Below are 20,308 nucleotides of genomic sequence, written 5' to 3' on the forward strand. Positions count from 1 at the left end.
AAACCTTTGCTTCCAATTACACCCAAAAGCCTCCTTGAGGCAGAGACACAATTTTCGATAAAGGGCAACTTCCCCTTAAAATACAAGCCTATCATAGGCCACTCCGAACTCCACTTTTAAGCTGTCCTCCAAGGACGTATACACAGGGGTAAAATACCCAACCTACTGAGGTCTGTTAAATGACAAGAAGGTTAATACATGACCTCTAAAATACAATTTGAGAGGAGGCGAATTTGCACTCCTAATACACTTTGCTTAAGACCTACTTGGCACTAGGCCATTAATACAAGGGCTAATCCCATACTACAGAGGTGACTTAATAACAATTTACATTACATTACGGAAGAATTGGTTGAGAAAAATACGTTCACCTCAAGACGATGTGAGTGGGAGCTCGAGAGGGTTAAGCACTCTCTATCCCGATATGTCGTTTGAAAGATAGAATAGATACCAGTAGTTTTTACATTTTAAAGGAAAGTTACATGGTGGAAGGCCTAGAACCCGCCCCGAGAATTAAACTGCTGATCTAGCAACGAAAGAAGTTATTAATTGGCCATTACCTTGTGTTGAACGGCTGGAGAAGAAAGAGGCGCTTCCCGCCCCCTGCTGTGTACCTTACGCACTGAAAGATGGAACAGAAGTGGCCCGGAGACCCAAAAATCAGCAGTTTATATCCTCTCGCGGAAGGTTCTAGGCGTTAGGGGAAAGAAAACACCCTCCCACAAACTCTTTATTGGGTAGGACCCCGCAACAGATTCAAGTTGGGGGAAGATACACCAGATTGGTCAGAAATTAATAGAAGAAATTCGGGATTGGATACATTCATAACAAGGGGAAGAAAGGGGTAAATATTGCCAACTTAAACAATGACAGAAAGAAATTTAACAAAGAACAAACTCTTGAAATTAAATTTTCTCCAAAAAAATAGTTCTTTGACTCCACACTAGGTTGCACTATTGTAGATCTTCAGTAGTGTCCTCTAGAAGAGAAAGTTCACACTTCTTACTTCAAGCGAAACAAAAACACATCAAAAGTGACACAGTTCTAAAACTCCAAAATTTACGGGTAGTGACATCTTCTGAGAAGGTAGAAAATTAATACCGTCAATAAAGTTCAGACTTCCTCCAGCAAAGGAGTTTTAACTGGCGCGCATTTAAATTAGCGGCGTGGAGGTGTACCACCCGGTACAGACCTCCCCCCCCCCAAAAGTTCCTCCAAGGGGTAACACAGAAGAACATAAACTTTTGTTTGAAAATAAGGTCCAAGTTTTGATGTTGATATTAAAATAAATTGCAGAAGTATTTGAGAAATTTCTTAATTGGGTTTGATTCAGTTCCAAAATTTTGTTGTAATTGGTAACGTAAAGTATTTATGTTTGTAGAAGGCGAATTTCTGAAGATAATCTTTTAAAAGGTGATGAAAAATTTTGCAATGTCCACCAAATTTGTTGTTGAATTCCCAAGTGTAGTCATCTCTTATAGTGACTGTCCATGTAGTTGATGTAGGCTAAGTTGGATGGCCAGACCGGCCGTTGCAGCTTGCGTCCAAAGGGAACCGCTCGGACCCCTCAAGTACCCTGAGATACCGCTCGCCCGCACTATGAGGGGAGCAGAGGTGTTGAAGCACGCCGCGCCCGCGGTGAACATATACAGGCTGCGGGCAAGTAGCAGGTCGTGCGCCGTACATCAGCCTAGGCCGGGAGGAGAGCTCCGGTTCGCCGTGCACATGTCGTCCTCGCTGGGGCCGAGGGGGCCCGTCCTCGAACCCAGCCGCGGGACAGCGCCGCGCGGCTGCGGGGGCACTGAAACATTAAACCTAGGCGGCAGAATTGTGTTGGACTATCATCTTCTTTGAGGGTACAGGCTTGTGGAGAGGTTGAGGGGCCAGCGGCGTGCAAATATCCATGGCATAAGTTAAGCCACTGTGTAAGGTGGAGCAGGAGACGGGAGCGTGGTAATGGCCGTGGCAAGGACAGGATGGCAGTTTAACGGATCGGGGCAGGTTTTACAAAAGGCTTACATCTAAAACCAAAATATTACAGAAGGGGCAGAATGCCTTAAAAGCGAAACTCAAAAAAAAATATAACCTTCATATCCTTTCAAAATAATATGAAGCAAGTTAACACAGAAATTACACCGGTTTCACCTGGGACAGGTGAACCCTAAATATCCTCTCGGTGGCTGGATTGCTTAATAACAACGTAACCGGGGTGAGGAAATCGAGAATAACACATGGCCCATGGAATCTGAGGGCAAGCTTGCCCGCGGGAACAAAATTTTTGACCATTACTTGGTCACCTACCTTTAAAGGGGTGGGTCTCCGTCCACGATCATACCTTTCCCTAACCTTTTCATGAGATACTTTAAGATTAGCTTTAGCCTTCTTCCAAAGATCTTTAATGTTGTCCGGATCTATTGTCTCGGGCAGAATGTCACTCAGAGACCAGAGGTTAGAGAGCGGCGTGTTGGGAACAAACTTAAACATCAAAGAAGCTGGAGTAAACTTGTGAGATTCATGAACCGCCGAATTCAAAGCAAAAGCTATCCAATGCAGGGACGTGTCCCACCTGGAATGATCTTCATGATGATAGGCAATAAGTGCGGACCTGAGATTACGGTTAACCCGTTCAGCCAGAGATGGTTGAGGGTAATAAGCAGAAGTAGTTACGTGAGAGATTGATAAGTCAAAACAGAATTTACGAAATAAATTAGATGTAAAAGCCTTAGCATTATCAGATACAATATATTGACACGGACCAAAAGAAGCAAAAATAGAATTTAAGCAGGTAATGGTAGACTGAGCGGTAGTCAGCTTAGTCGGAAATAACCAAGAAAATCTGGTAAAACCATCTACGCACACAAAGATGAACTTGTTAGCATTACCCTTTGACTGGGGGAAGGGTCCTACATAATCAATATACAGGCGTTCCATGGGGCGCGACGCTTGCTGAGAAGACAAGAGGCCTACCTTGGTGGACATGGTCGGTTTACTGAGCAAACAAGATTTACAAGCTTTTACAAGTTCACGAATTTCGCCGTCCATACCTTTCCAGATGAACATTTCACGAATCTTTTCACGGGTTTTAAAGATTCCAAGATGCCCTCCTAATGGGGTCTCATGATAATACTTGAAGATCATAGGTACAAGAACCGCTGGAACAACAACTTTCATCAACTTATCATGCCTCGAAGGGCAACATAGAACACCATTCCTCAGAACATAAGGGACAGCATGTTCCCCAGACGAAAGGGTTTCCATTATCGGAGCCAGCGTCGGATCTTCACGTTGGTATTTCTCAATATCCCTAAAAAGCATGGGAGCATCTGTTAAGATGGCATTAACACCAGATAGTATGGACTCGGAAGGTGATGAACTGTCGACCGGTTCGTGGGTCTCGACGTCGTTATGAAACATACGGCTGAGTCCATCAGCAACAACATTTTCGGTACCTCTGATATGTCTAACATCAAACTGGAAGGCGGAAATACGAATAGCCCAGCGGGCTATACGACCAGTACGACGCGGCCTACCTAAGACCCAGCTTAAGGCTTGATTATCTGTCTCCAGGTCGAATTTGACATGTTCCAGATAGAGACGGAACTTTTCTAAGGCAAATAAGACTGCCAACCCTTCGAGCTCATAGATGGAATACTTGGCTTCTTGAGCCGATAGAGTCCTAGATGCATAGGCGATGGGTCGCCTCCCTAGTTCAGTCTCTTGAAGAAGGACTGCAGCTACAGCTGACGATGACGCGTCCGTTTGGACGATGAATTTCTTTGAGAAATCAGGCATAGCAAGGACAGGGGCATTACAGAGAGCTAATTTAAGATCTTCAAAAGCGGCTTGTTGAGAAGGTCCCCACTCGAATTTGATGCCTTTCCTACGAAGAAGGTTTAAGGGCGCCGCTCTATTAGCAAAGTTATGAATGAACTTTCTGAAGAAATTCACCATACCAATGAACCTGGCGATACCTTTAATGTCCTTGGGAGGTTTAAAATCACGGATGGCCTGTGTTCTAGAATGATCGACTGCTACACCATCGGGTGACACAATATGCCCTAGGAATGACATAGAGGGCTTAGCAAAGGCAACCTTGGACAACTTAACAGTTAACCCAGCCTTACGAAGGCGATCGAGAACTTCTCGCAGATGATCTAGATGTTCCTCAAAAGTCTCTGAAAATACAACGACATCATCTAAATAGTGATATAAGTACTCGAATTTGATGTCGGAGAAGACCCTATCTAGTAGCCTAGTGAGCACAGCAGCTCCCGTAGGGAGCCCGAAAGGCACGCGGTTGTATTCATATAAATTCCAGTCCGTGGCAAACGCTGTAAGGTGTTTAGACTCTTCGGCAAGGGGAATTTGATTATAGGCCTGATTTAAGTCCAAGATGGTGAAGAACTTGGCCTTACGAAACCATGAAAAACAAGAATGAAGGTCAGGAAGGGGCACAGATTGCAACACCACCTTCCGATTGAGAGCCCTGTAATCAATGACAGGCCTGAAGCCTCCTTGGGGTTTCGGGACTAGAAAAATAGGCGATGAATACGCCGACTTAGAGGGCCTAATAATACCATCCTTCAACATCTGATCGATAATTTCTTTCAGAGCCTTCATTTTAGGTGGAGATAGCCTATAAGGTGGAAAACGGACAGGAATCGAATCCGTGACCTCAATTTTGTATTCAATAAGGTCAGTAACACCAAGAGTATCAGAGAACACCTCGGGAAACGACTGACACAGTTTGCGAATACTATCAGCCTGCTCCTCAGGTAGATGTCTAAGGTCTAACAACATCTCATCCTGGGTAGGCGAAATAGAAGAACATGACACAGAATTACACTTTAATAGTGGTATTTTACAACTAGAAGCAAATTTGAATGTGCACGACCTAGACTGGAGATCGAGCACAAGACCAGTGTGAGAAATAAAGTCAGCTCCCAATATAATGGGGCAAGACAATTGCTTGGCCACAAACAATTTAATTTTCCATGTAAACTTAAAAATACGAATCTTGACCAGTAAGGAACCTAGAATTTCTAATGGAGATGAATTAGCCGAAACGTATTGAACAGGAGAAGAGACATAGTCAGGAAGTTTACAAACCGATTTCAATTTAGAATACCATTCAGCCGAAATAATCGAACAAACACTGCCTGAATCTAAGAGAGCTGTTATAGGCTCGTTATTTAACTCAATCTTAAGAAAAGGAACAGGTGCGGGGGTATCCGCCGCAATCCTAAGACATTCTTTAGGGCATTCAAAAGATGAATTTGAAGGCTGATCGTTCTCTGCATTTACAACCTGTTTACTAGGGGCTGAGTCTCGGGAAGATGGATTAGTCGACTCAGCCGAAGCCACTAGTCACTTTTTATTATTGGCATAGGTGGAATTTGCACCAGAAGTTGAGCAGGACGGGGTGCTATTTGAGTTGGGACAATTCTTGGCAATATGTGAGAAAGCCCCACATTTAAAACAGCCTTGTGATGACCCGGCTCCATTCCTTGTCCCACTTGACTTGATCAGCGGACACTTGTTGCGCAGATGGTCAGGCGACCCGCAAGCATAACATTTACGGGGATTGACTGGTCGGCGAGGTGGAGGCCGAGTGTTACTAAAGGAAGGCGGGGGTTCTTTCGCGACACGCAAAGAATCTGCGTATCTAACTCCTTCCGCTGAGACGGCCAATGCTTCAAGTTCCGAGAAGGTTTGCGGGCACGCCGCGAAACACAAATATGACCTATAGGGAGGTGAAATTCCCTCTACAATAGCCTGTACAATCTGATCTTCAGGAAAATGAAGGGCAAACACCCTAGTATAAAACTTAATGTCCTGTATGAAATCAGCCAAGTTTTCATCCAAGCGCTGTACACGATAATAGTACTTCTGAATAAGGGAGGACCTGGCCCTAGCCGGGATGAAGTTAGCTAGCAAATGGGCATGGAAATCCTCAATAGATGATTGCTCGGCAATGGCTCTAACTATTTTGTCTGAGAGAATACCTATAGCATACGGATAGATAATTTGCAAAATTTGACATGGAGACAGAGAAAACACAAGGGCATGATCCTGAAATTCAACTAGAAATCTTAAAAATGAAATTACATCACTGGTGGTATTAACGGAAAACTTAGAAATACCTCTGAGCAACATTGCCAATGGATGAGGCAAGCTGCTAAACCCGGGTGACATAGTAGGTAAAGGCTTCAATGGCAAAGAAGTTAATTCAGAACGGATGTTACTCAATGATGCGCGACGTTCAGATTCATTGTCCAATGGGGCAGGGATAGTTTGAGCAGCAACGGTTACCCTATTAACTTCTCCCTTGGGAGGCGCTTCCTCACTACCAGTATTCACTATGGTGGGTTGATCAGATTTGGGAGGAACTTCCCCAGTTAACAATTGAGTGACCTTACTAGATAATTCGGCAATATTTTCCAGGAGCGTACTAGCTTCCTTCCTCTGAACGTCATTCAGTTTTAGAGACAACAGATCGTTAACCCTATTCGAAAAATGATATAGCCTGCCTTGCACACGCTTAATTTGATTCGGAGACGGATCATTTTCATCAAAAAAACTAACTACAGAAGCTAGCCCAGTAACATTCTCCGTGATCGTGGAAAGAGAATCGTCAATTTCTTTCTCTCCCAAATTGGGGATGGAAATGGGCAAATCAAGGGACTCTCTAAGCTTGTTAGTGTCTACTGCAACCGTACCTCCAGATTGCACATTTCTGATAGTTAATTCATAGATCAACTCCTCCTTGCGCAAGTAATTAAGATGGAGAACATCGCGAGGGCCGGGCATGGTGACAGAACGATTTTGAAAAAGTCAAAAAAAATTCCAGCAACTGAGAAAATGGTTAGAGTTCGGATCAAAACAATGTCTAGCCGTCAAAAGGGGCTAAATTGAGACCCATTCAACCACGCTCTGCTACCACTTGTTACCGTGTTTTGATGGTAGTTATGCATGAAAGAAGGTGCGGGGTGGTGAATAGGTCTCAAGCTACTAAAGTGAAATTAATTTTAAAATTTAACAAGGTTATATTTTCTTTGCAAAATTAGGTAACAACAAATAGAACAGGTACTTAGTAGCCGAAACACGATTGAAAAATACATTTACATAGGTACCCCATTTGGGGCTTCAAAAGTCAGAAACATAATTCTTGAGCAAAGAGCCCAACCTTACAATGAACACCATACAACAAAGGGGCCGAAAACCCCCAAACATGCCAGAAACCTTTGCTTCCAATTACACCCAAAAGCCTCCTTGAGGCAGAGACACAATTTTCGATAAAGGGCAACTTCCCCTTAAAATACAAGCCTATCATAGGCCACTCCGAACTCCACTTTTAAGCTGTCCTCCAAGGACGTATACACAGGGGTAAAATACCCAACCTACTGAGGTCTGTTAAATGACAAGAAGGTTAATACATGACCTCTAAAATACAATTTGAGAGGAGGCGAATTTGCACTCCTAATACACTTTGCTTAAGACCTACTTGGCACTAGGCCATTAATACAAGGGCTAATCCCATACTACAGAGGTGACTTAATAACAATTTACATTACATTACGGAAGAATTGGTTGAGAAGAATACGTTCACCTCAAGACGATGTGAGTGGGAGCTCGAGAGGGTTAAGCACTCTCTATCCCGATATGTCGTTTGAAAGATAGAATAGATACCAGTAGTTTTTACATTTTAAAGGAAAGTTACATGGTGGAAGGCCTAGAACCCGCCCCGAGAATTAAACTGCTGATCTAGCAACGAAAGAAGTTATTAATTGGCCATTACCTTGTGTTGAACGGCTGGAGAAGAAAGAGGCGCTTCCCGCCCCCTGCTGTGTACCTTACGCACTGAAAGATGGAACAGAAGTGGCCCGGAGACCCGAAAATCAGCAGTTTATATCCTCTCGCGGAAGGTTCTAGGCGTTAGGGGAAAGAAAACACCCTCCCACAAACTCTTTATTGGGTAGGACCCCGCAACAGATTCAAGTTGGGGGAAGATACACCAGATTGGTCAGAAATTAATAGAAGAAATTCGGGATTGGATACATTCATAACAAGGGGAAGAAAGGGGTAAATATTGCCAACTTAAACAATGACAGAAAGAAATTTAACAAAGAACAAACTCTTGAAATTAAATTTTCTCCAAAAAAATAGTTCTTTGACTCCACACTAGGTTGCACTATTGTATATCTTCAGTAGTGTCCTCTAGAAGAGAAAGTTCACACTTCTTACTTCAAGCGAAACAAAAACACATCAAAAGTGACACAGTTCTAAAACTCCAAAATTTACGGGTAGTGACATCTTCTGAGAAGGTAGAAAATTAATACCGTCAATAAAGTTCAGACTTCCTCCAGCAAAGGAGTTTTAACTGGCGCGCATTTAAATTAGCGGCGTGGAGGTGTACCACCCGGTACACTCATAATCGCCACTTATGATATCACACAGATACTGTACCTTTATAATACTGTGTTCACTGACTGTAACACTTGGTTTAATGATTCATTCACTTGAGCAACACACGCTTGTCGTTTCGAAACCCACATTATGGAAAGTCTGAGAGACAGCACTGCATATCTCTCACCGACATATAGTACCAAGCCGCCACAAGTGATACGATACCAAGTGTCTAAGCACTCAACAGTTTGTAGGTCAGTCACGTTCAACAAACATAAAAGGACTACATTCTACAAACGTCTGAAGTCCAGTCCAGTATAGTGCAGCAGTGTCACTCCAGTACAGTACTGTCAAGTTTCACTCCCGTATCGTGTGTCTTGTCACATGCATATATAGATATCAGCCTTCCGCTTCCTCTCAGAAGATACGTCGAGATTGATCCTGGCCAGCCAATCAGGAGTAGATCCCCTTATGAAGACCACGCTCTGAATCTCTCCCGTGTCACAAGACAATCACAAGATAAACAGACTCTGGGGTGTTTCACATGAGTCATCGGAAGTTTCCGACTACATCAACAAGTCCATCTCATCAGACTCTGTGATGTCCGCATGCGTCATACACATTTTATGAGTTATGATAGCAATGATTTTCCCAGCCGTTGTACTAAACAAATTACTCATACCACGTATGGAGACCTTCCATCTTACAATAAAAGAATGAATATAAAAATGAAATAATAATAATAATAATAATAATAATAATAATAATAATAATAATAATAATAATAATAATAATAATAATAATAATAATAATTGTTACGGAGATATCCGTGGTAGGTAGAGGTGAAAGAAGGTGCGGGTGTGAATGGGTTTCAAGCTACGAAATTATAGTGCATGTAAAATTAATTTAAAATTTAACAAGGTTATATTTTCTTTTCAAAAACAAAGCAATAACCGACATGGCAGGTACAATGTAGCAAACAAGGGGAGTTACAATATTTACAGGTTTTGGGCTTCACGCCCTGACTTCAGCGATCAGCTCAGTTTTACCACAAACACAAGTTTTAACAGAGGGGCAGAAAACCCCATTCATCCCTAGGAGCCCCTGGCTCCGAATTACACAGAAAAGCCTCCACGAGGCATATGACACTCCATTTTCAAAAGAGCGATCCGCTCTCAAAATTTAAGCCTCTCAAAGGCCACACCAAACTCTACCTTCAAGCTGTCCTCTAAGGACGTATTCACAGGGGTAAAATACCCAACCTACGGAGGTCTATTACATGAAAAGAAGGTTGATTACATGACCTCTAAAATAACAATTTGAGAGGAGGCGAATTTGCACTCCTAATACACTTTGTTTTTAAAACCTAATCTGGCTCTGGGCCGCTAACGCAAGGGCTAATCCCATACTACAGAGGTGACTTAGAGAAGAACACTTTACATTACATAAACGAAGAATAGTTTGAGAAAATAAGTTCACCTCAAAACAAATGTGAGTGGGAGCTCGAGAGGGTTAGCACTCTCTATCCCATTATGTAGCTTTACACGAGAATAGAAGAAAAGAGTAGTTACATATTAGGAAAAGGTTACATGATGGAAAACGCTTCGAACCCGCCGCGAGAGTTAAACTGCCGACCTAGCAAGAAAAGAAGTTATTAATAGGCCATTACCTGGTAGTAGATCGCTGCCGAGGAAAGAGGCGCTTCCCGCCTCCTGCTATGTACTTAATACACTGAAAGATGGAACAGAAGTGGCCCGGAGACCCCAAAATCAGCAGTTTATATCCTCTCGCGGAAGATTCTAGGCATTAGGGGAAAGAAAACACCGTCCCACAAAATTTTTATTGGATAGGGAAAAGAAACCCCTACATAGAGGAAAAAGAAACACATTATTGGTGGAAAATTAATTAAAGAAATTCGGGATTGGCTAGATCCAAACTAAGGGGAAAAAGAGGGGTATACAGCCAACTTAAACAATGACAGAAAGAAATTTAACAAAGAACAAACTTTTGAAATAAAAATTTCTCCAACAAAATAGTTCTTTGACTCCGCACTAGGTCGCACTATTGTTGATCTTAAGTAGTGTCCTCTAGAAGAGAAAGTTCACACTTCTTACTTCAAGCGAAACAAAAACACATCAAAAATGACACAGTTCACAAACTCAAAAATTTCCAGGTAGTGACATCTTCTGAGAAATTAGTAGATTAATAGTGTAGATAAAGTTCAACCTTCCTCCAGAAGAGGAGTTTCAACTGGCGCAACTTTTAAATAAACGGTGTAGAGGTGTACCGCCCGGTACAGACCTCCCCCCCCCCCAAAAGTTCCTCCAGGGGTGACACATGAAATCAGTTTGAAACAAAGTCCAAGTAATGATGTTGATACGAAGATAGATAGCAGAAGCATTTACAAGATTTCTTAATTCAGTTTCAAAATGTTGTTGTTGCAGGTGAATGAAAGTCTTTATGTTTGTAGAATTTGAATTTCTGAAGATAAACTTTTAATACTTAAAGGTGAAGAAAAATTTTGCAATGTCCACCAAATATTGTTGTTGAATTCTCAAGTGTAGTTATTGCTTATGGTGACTGTCCATGTAGTTGATGTAGATTGAGTCGGATGGCCAGACCGGCCGTTGCAGCTTGCGTCCAACGGAGGCCGCTCGGACCCCTCAAGTACCCTGAGATACCGCTCGCCCGCACTATGAGGGGAGCAGAGGTGTTGAAGTACGCCGCGCCCGCGGTGAACAGATACAGGCTGCGGGCATGTAGCAGGTCGTGCGCCGCACATCAGCCTTGGCCGGGAGGAGAGCTCCGGCTCGCCGTGCACATGTCGTCCTCGCTGGAGAGGAGGGGGCCCATCCCCCTCCCCAGTCGCTGCACGGCGCTGCGCGGCTGCGGGGGCGCTGAAACATTAAAGCTAGGCGGCAGAATTGTGTTGGACTATCATCTTCTTTGAGGGTACAGGCTTGTGGAGAGGTTGAGGGGCCAGCGGCGTGTAGATATCCATGGCATTTACTATTATGAAGCCACAGTGTAAGGTGGAGCAGGAGACGGGAGCGTGGTAATGGCCGTGGCAAGAACAGGATGGCAGTTTAACGGGTCGGGGCAGGTTTTACACAAGGCTTACATCTAAAACCAAAATATTACAGAAGGGGCAGAATGCCTTAAAAGTGAAACTCAAAAAAAAATATAACCTTCATATCCTTTCAAAATAATATGAAGCAAGTTAACACAGAAATTACACCGGTTTCACCTGGGACAGGTGAACTCTAAATATCCTCTCGGTGGCTGGATTACTTAGCAATAAGGTAACCGGCGTAAGAAAATCGAGAATGATACAAGGCCCATGAAATCTGGGGGCAAGCTTGCCCGCGGGAACAAAATTTTTGACCATAACCTGGTCACCTACCTTCAAAGTGGTGGGTCTCCGTCCACGATCATACCTTTCCCTAACCTTTTCATGAGACACTTTAAGATTGGCTTTAGCCTTCTTCCAAAGATCTTTAATGTTATCCGGATCTATTGTCTCGGGTAGAATGTCATTCAAAGACCAGAGGTTAGAGAGCGGCGAGTTGGGAACAAACTTGAACATCAAAGAAGTTGGAGTAAATTTGTGTGATTCATGGACCGCCGAATTCAAAGCAAAAGCTAACCAATGCAGGGACGTGTCCCACCTAGAATGATCTTCATGATGATAGGCAATCAGTGCAGACCTGAGATTACGGTTAACCCGTTCAGCCAGAGATGGTTGAGGGTAATAAGCAGAAGTAGTTACATGAGAGATGGACAAGTCAAAACAGAATTTACGAAAAAGATTTGATGTGAATGCCTTAGCATTATCAGATACAATATATTGGCACGGACCAAAAGAAGCAAAAATGGAATTTAGACAGGTAATGGTGGACTGAGCGGTAGCCAGCTTAGTCGGAAATAACCAAGAAAATCTGGTAAAACCATCTACACATACAAGGATGAACTTGTTGGCATTACCCTTTGACTGGGGGAAGGGTCCTACATAATCAATATACAGGCGTTCCATGGGGCGCGACGCTTGATGCGAAGACAAAAGGCCTACCTTGGTGGACATGGTGGGTTTACTCAGCAAACATGATTTACAAGCTTTTACAAGTTCACGGATTTCACCGTCCATACCTTTCCAGATGAACATTTCACGAATCTTTTCACGGGTTTTAAAGATTCCAAGATGCCCTCCTAATGGGGTCTCATGATAGTATTTGAAGATCATAGGTACAAGAACCGCTGGAACAACAACTTTCATCAACTTATCATGCCTCGAAGGGCAACATAGAACACCATTCCTCAGAACATAAGGGACAGCATGTTCCCCAGAAGAAAGGGTTTCCATTATCGGAGCCAGCGTAGGATCTTCACGTTGGTATTTCTCGATATCCCTAAAGAGCATGGGAGCATCGGTTAGGATGGCATTAACCTCGGATAGTATGGACTCGGAAGGTGATGAACTGTCGACCGGTTCATGGGTCTCGACCTCGTTTGAAAACATACGGCTGAGTCCATCAGCCACAACATTTTCGGTACCTCTGATATGCCTGACATCGAATTGGAAGGCGGAAATACGGATGGCCCAACGGGCTATACGACCAGTACGACGCGGTCTACCTAAGACCCAGCTTAAGGCTTGGTTATCTGTCTCCAGGTCGAATTTGACATGTTCCAGATAGAGACGGAACTTTTCTAAGGCGAATAAGACTGCCAACCCTTCGAGCTCATAGATGGAATACTTGGCTTCTTGAGCCGATAGAGTCCTAGATGCATAGGCGATGGGACGCCTCCCTAGTTCACTCTCTTGAAGAAGGACTGCAGCTACAGCTGACGACGACGCGTCCGTTTGGACGATGAATTTCTTCGAGAAATCAGGCATAGCAAGTACAGGGGCATTACAGAGAGCTAATTTAAGATCTTCGAAAGCGGCTTGTTGAGAAGGTCCCCACTCGAATTTGATGCCTTTCCTACGAAGAAGGTTTAAGGGCGCCGCTCTATTAGCGAAGTTAGGAATAAACTTCCTGAAGAAATTCACCATACCAATGAATCTAGCGATACCTTTGATGTCCTTAGGAGGTTTAAAATCACGGATGGCCTGTGTTCTAGAATGATCGACAGCTACCCCATCGGGTGACACAATATGCCCTAGGAATGACATAGAGGGCTTAGCAAAGGCAACCTTGGACAACTTGACAGTTAACCCAGCCTTACGAAGGCGATTCAGAACTTCTCGCAGATGATCTAGATGTTCTTCAAAAGTCTCGGAAAATACGACGACATCATCCAAGTAGTGATATAAGTACTCAAATTTGATGTCGGAGAAGACCCTATCTAGTAGCCTAGTGAAAACAGCTGCCCCCGTGGGGAGCCCGAAAGGCACGCGGTTGTATTCGTATAAATTCCAGTCCGTGGCAAACGCTGTAAGGTGTTTAGACTCTTTGGCAAGGGGAATTTGATTATAGGCCTGATTCAAGTCCAAGATAGTGAAGAACTTGGCCTTACGAAACCATGAAAAGCAAGAATGAAGGTCGGGAAGGGGCACAGATTGTAACACCACCTTCCGATTGAGAGCCCTGTAGTCAATTACAGGCCTGAAGCCCCCTTGGGGTTTCGGGACTAGAAAAATAGGCGAAGAATACGCTGACTTAGAGGGCCTAATAATACCATCCTTCAACATCTGATCGATGATTTCTTTTAGAGCCTTCATTTTAGGTGGAGATAGCCTATAAGGTGGAAAACGGACAGGAATCGAATCCGTGACCTCAATTTTGTATTCAATAAGGTCAGTAACACCAAGAGTATCAGAGAACACCTCGGGAAACGACTGACACAATTTACGAATACTATCAGCCTGCTCCTCAGGTAGATGTCTAAGGTCTAACAACATCTCATCCTGGGTAGGCGAAATAGATGAACATGATACAGAATTACACTTTAACAAGGGAATATTACAATTGGACGCAAATTTGAATGTGCACGACCTAGACTGGAGATCGAGCACAAGACCAGTGTGAGAAATAAAGTCCGCTCCCAGTATGATGGGGCAAGACAAGTGTTTAGCCACAAACAGTTTAATTTTCCATGTAAATTTAAAAATACGAATTTTGACCAGTACGGAACCTAGAATTTCTAATGGAGATGAATTAGCCGAAACATATTGAATAGGAGAAGAGTCATAGACAGGTAGTTTACAAACAGACTTTAATTTCGAGTACCATTCAGCCGAAATAATCGAACAAACACTGCCTGAATCTAAGAGAGCTGTTATAGGCTCGTTATTTAACTCAATCTTAAGAAAAGGAACAGGTGCGGGGGTATCCGCCGCAATCCTAAGACATTCTTTAGGGCATTCAAAAGATGAATTTGAAGGCTGATCGTTCTCTGCATTTACAACCTGTTTACTAGGGGCTGAGTCTCGGGAAGATGGATTAGTCGACTCAGCCGAAGCCACTAGTCACTTTTTATTATTAGCATAGCTGGAATTTGCACCAGAAGTTGAGCAGGAGGGGGTGCTATTTGAGTTTGGGCAATTCTTGGCGATATGTGAGGAGGCCCCGCACTTAAAACAGCCTTGTGATGACCCGGCTCCATTCCTTGTCCCACTTGACTTGATCAGTGGACACTTGTCGCGCAGATGGTCAGGCGACCCGCAAGCATAACATTTACGGGGATTGACTGGTCGGCGAGGTGGAGGCCGAGTGTTACCAAAGGAAGGCGGGGGTTCTTTCGCGACACGCAAAGAATCGGCGTATCTAACTCCTTCCGCTGAAACGGCCAATGCTTCAAGTTCAGAGAAAGTTTGCGGGCACGCCGCGAAACACAAATATGACCTATAGGGAGGTGAAATTCCCTCTACAATAGCCTGTACAATCTGATCTTCAGGAAAATGAAGGGCAAACACTCTAGTGTAAAACTTAATGTCCTGTATGAAATCAGCCAAGTTTTCATCCAACCTCTGTACTCGATAATAGTATTTCTGAATCAGAGACGACCTCGCGCGGGCAGGAATGAAATTTGCAAGCAAGTGTGCGTGAAAATCTTCAATAGATGACTGTTCAGCAATGGCTCTTACTATTTTATCTGAGAGAACACCAATAACATACGGATAGATAATTTGCAAAATCTGACAAGGGGAAAGAGAAAACACAAGGGCGTGATCCTGAAATTCAACTAAAAATCTTAAAAATGAAATAACTTCACTGGTGGTGTTGACAGAAAACTTAGAGATACCTCTTAGCAACATTGCCAATGGATGAGGCAAGCTACTAAACCCGGGTGACATAGTAGGTAAAGGTTTCAATGGCAACGAAGTTAATTCAGAACGGATGTTACCCAACGATGCACGGCGTTCAGACTCGTTGTCCAATGGGGCAGAGATAGTTTGAGCAGCAACGGTTATCCTATTAACTTCTCTCTTGGGAGGCGCTTCCTCACTACCTGCATTCACTATGGTGGGTTGATCAGATTTGGGAGGCACTTCCCCAGTTAACAATAGAGTGACCTTACTAGACAATTCAGAAATAGTTTCAAGGAGCGTATTAGCTTCCTTCCTCTGAACGTCATTCACCTTTAGAGACAACAGATCATTAACTCTATTTGAAAAGTGATATAGTCTGCCTTGCACACGCTTAATTTGGTTAGGAGACGGATCATTTTCATCAAAAAAACTAACTACGGAAGCTAGCCCAGTAATATTCTCCGTGATCGTGGAAAGAGAGTCGTCAATTTCTTTCTCTCCCAAATTGGGGATGGAAATGGGCAAATCAAGGGACTCTCTAAGCTTGTTAGTGTCTATTGCAACCGTGCCTCCAGATTGAACATTTCTGATAGTTAACTCGTATATCAACTCCTCTTTGCGCAAATAGTTAAGGAGGAGAACATCGCGAGGGCCGGGCATGATGACAGAACGATTTTGAAAAACTCACAAATGCCAGCAACTGAGAAAATGGTTAGAGTTTGAATTAAAGCAATGTTTAACCGTCAAGAGGGGCAAAATTGAGACCCATTCAACCACGCTCTGCTACCACTTGTTACGGAGATATCCGTGGTAGGTAGAGGTGAAAGAAGGTGCGGGTGTGAATGGGTTTCAAGCTACGAAATTATAGTGCATGTAAAATTAATTTAAAATTTAACAAGGTTATATTTTCTTTTCAAAAACAAAGCAATAACCGACATGGCAGGTACAATGTAGCAAACAAGGGGAGTTACAATATTTACAGGTTTTGGGCTTCACGCCCTGACTTCAGCGATCAGCTCAGTTTTACCACAAACACAAGTTTTAACAGAGGGGCAGAAAACCCCATTCATCCCTAGGAGCCCCTGGCTCCGAATTACACAGAAAAGCCTCCACGAGGCATATGACACTCCATTTTCAAAAGAGCGATCCGCTCTCAAAATTTAAGCCTCTCAAAGGCCACACCAAACTCTACCTTCAAGCTGTCCTCTAAGGACGTATTCACAGGAGTAAAATACCCAACCTACGGAGGTCTATTACATGAAAAGAAGGTTGATTACATGACCTCTAAAATAACAATTTGAGAGGAGGCGAATTTGCACTCCTAATACACTTTGTTTTTAAAACCTAATCTGGCTCTGGGCCGCTAACGCAAGGGCTAATCACATACTACAGAGGTGACTTAGAGAAGAACACTTTACATTACATAAACGAAGAATAGTTTGAGAAAATAAGTTCACCTCAAAACAAATGTGAGTGGGAGCTCGAGAGGGTTAGCACTCTCTATCCCATTATGTAGCTTTACACGAGAATAGAAGAAAAGAGTAGTTACATTTTAGGAAAAGGTTACATGATGGAAAACGCTTCGAACCCGCCGCGAGAGTTAAACTGCCGACCTAGCAAGAAAAGAAGTTATTAATAGGCCATTACCTGGTAGTAGATCGCTGCCGAGGAAAGAGGCGCTTCCCGCCTCCTGCTATGTACTTAATACACTGAAAGATGGAACAGAAGTGGCCCGGAGACCCCAAAATCAGCAGTTTATATCCTCTCGCGGAAGATTCTAGGCATTAGGGGAAAGAAAACACCGTCCCACAAATTTTTTATTGGATAGGGAAAAGAAACCCCTACATAGAGGAAAAAGAAACACATTATTGGTGGAAAATTAATTAAAGAAATTCGGGATTGGCTAGATCCAAACTAAGGGGAAAAAGAGGGGTATACAGCCAACTTAAACAATGACAGAAAGAAATTTAACAAAGAACAAACTTTTGAAATAAAAATTTCTCCAACAAAATAGTTCTTTGACTCCGCACTAGGTCGCACTATTGTTGATCTTAAGTAGTGTCCTCTAGAAGAGAAAGTTCACACTTCTTACTTCAAGCGAAACAAAAACACATCAAAAATGACACAGTTCACAAACTCAAAAATTTCCAGGTAGTGACATCTTCTGAGAAATTAGTAGATTAATAGTGTAGATAAAGTTCAACCTTCCTCCAGAAGAGGAGTTTCAACTGGCGCAACTTTTAAATAAACGGTGTAGAGGTGTACCGCCCGGTACAATAATAATAATAATAATAATAATAATAATAATAATAATAATAATAATAATAATAATAATAATAATAATCGCATAGTGACAATAATAAAATCTCACTTCTAAATACAGTGTGAGGGTGTGATACATGTGCTATCACAAAGGATATCATATCTGAGGGAATCAGAGACCCAGCACATTGGTGAAAAATGTCACTAAATCTACCATCATTGATCTGCATTTAAGGCTATCGCACAGGTTGTAGATTCCCTATAAGTTGTTTACCTAGTTTTTTATTAATTGATTTCAAAGGAATAAGAAATTTAAATATGTGCGGTATGAAGAAAGCAGAGTTCGAAGGGAAACGGGAAAACTGGAGAATGGCCCATGACGACAGAGGGCTAAATATTAACTAGAAAGAAAGATGAGTACATGGGATTTCTAGTTTATGATTTTGGGGACAGATGTATTAAGATTAGTAGAGCGTATTGAAGAACGCTGACATCTCCTGTACATAGTATCAACGGTGGCCAAAGATGTAGATCAACACTGTAAGTGCAGAAGTAGCCCTTAGTATGCATATTGCATGGATTAACAGATCAAAGAATCAGATATGTTCTATTGCTAAAGATATACCGCTAAAGTAAAGGGTATAATATATAATACAGTGACTAGATCTGCAATGCTATACGGAAAAGGAACATGGACAATCAGAAAACATGAGGAGAAAAAACTTGAAGTTGCTAAGGTCAACGAGGATGGCCTGGATAAGGAATGAAGTACTATTTGCAGTGGTATGAGAACAATTTGAGACAGGGTGACAGTATTTGAAGTGAATGTCGATGGGGTTGGAAGATATGAAGACCAAAGAGAAGGTGGATGCACTGAATGTGAGAAGAATACAACGAAATTGTCTAATGGAAGTTTGTGACCGAGGAAAATAGAATAAACTCACCAGAAATGCTGACTTCTCTAAACGGGGAAAGGCGGAGTAAAAGAAGAAGGAAACTCAAATAAAATAATATTTCAGTAACCTGTAACTATTTTTTCTCTTTAAAGAACACCAATTTCAACAAGCGGATAAGCCTGCTTGTAAGAACAATATCTGAATCTGAACTTTAATGTTGAAAACATGAGAGCATTCATCTCCATATAACTGCTTATCGCCCTTTTGACAACGAACAACTGTCTAAGGTGTGGTTGTATTTTGTCAGTTACGTCGCTTCCCTCTAAGGTGAAGTTATATAGTTGTGTTTATAATAGATTACTCATTTGTAATTCGCATCCCATATACTTCAATTCTTCAGTGTGAAAGTTGCTACTAATATATATAAGGTGGGTTGGCGTTGATCGATTTTACTATCGGCTTTTACCTTTGCATCTAAGAATGTGGTCAGCCTGATTAGGACATCAAATAGGAGATCATATCATATGTACAAGTATTGCAGTCATTTTTAATACATCTCTCTTTTCTGAGTTCGAAAATGTTCGATTTTGCAACCTAATTTCATACAAGTAATATTTGAAAGTTTGGATCATGTCTTTTTTTTAATATTAGTTACATAGGAATAAGAATTTATGAATAAAATGTCAATTATAACACTGTTACCACATTTCTTTGTTTCAGGCCTGCTCTTGTAATACGAGATCCAGATTTAATCAAGAAAGTACTAGTCAAAGACTTTAACTACTTCGCTGACAGGCATGTGAATTCCGATGTCCATGTTGATCCGTTGGGCCACAAGAATCTCTTTGTAATTAAGGGGCAGCTGTGGAAATACCTTAGAACGAAACTCTCTCCAACATTCACCTCTGGCAGGATGAAGAAAATGTTTAGTTTGGTAGCTAACTGTGACAAGCAGATGGTTGATCATCTAGAGGGACTGACTAACAAGAATCCCACCAAAACCATAGACATTAAAGAAATTGCAGCGAAATGCACGACTGATGTCATCTCCACATGTGCTTTTGGCATCGCGAGCAATACTCTACAAGATCCGAACGCAGAATTCCGCGAGTTCGGCAAGAAAACGTTTGAATACAACATTGCTCGAGCTTTGGAAGTAATTGTGTTCTTCTTCGTGCCTTCATTCGTCAAACTTGCAAACCTAAGTTTCTTCCAGAAAGATGCGAGTAACTTCCTCCGTAAAGTGTTCTGGGACACGATTGATCAGAGAGAGAAGAGCAAAACAAAGCGGAATGACTTGGTTGACTTCTTGATTGAGCTGAAGAACAAGGGAAGTATTGATGTGGAGGAGAAGGACAAGGCAGAAGTGGAGCACTATGATCATGACGCCAGCACGGTGCAGAAGTTTGGTAAGTGCATTATAGTTTCTACTACATGATCAGTCGCAGTTTGTGTGTCCAAGGCGAAAGAGTAGAAATTGGAACTCATATTG

At 42.4% G+C, this 20,308-nt stretch overlaps 1 protein-coding gene across 1 annotated transcript in view; it reads left to right on the top strand.

The window, feature by feature from the left end:
• Positions 1-20,308, top strand: part of LOC136877417 (cytochrome P450 6k1) — a 154,239-nt gene that overhangs the window by 85,178 nt on the left and 48,753 nt on the right. The window contains exon 3 of the mRNA XM_067151438.2: positions 19,537-20,225. Within this exon, the coding sequence (XP_067007539.2) occupies positions 19,537-20,225 (689 nt within the window). The remainder of the gene's footprint in view (positions 1-19,536; positions 20,226-20,308) is intronic.

Source organism: Anabrus simplex, chromosome 7, assembly GCF_040414725.1.
Source record: "Anabrus simplex isolate iqAnaSimp1 chromosome 7, ASM4041472v1, whole genome shotgun sequence".
Lineage (NCBI taxonomy): Eukaryota > Metazoa > Arthropoda > Insecta > Orthoptera > Tettigoniidae > Anabrus > Anabrus simplex.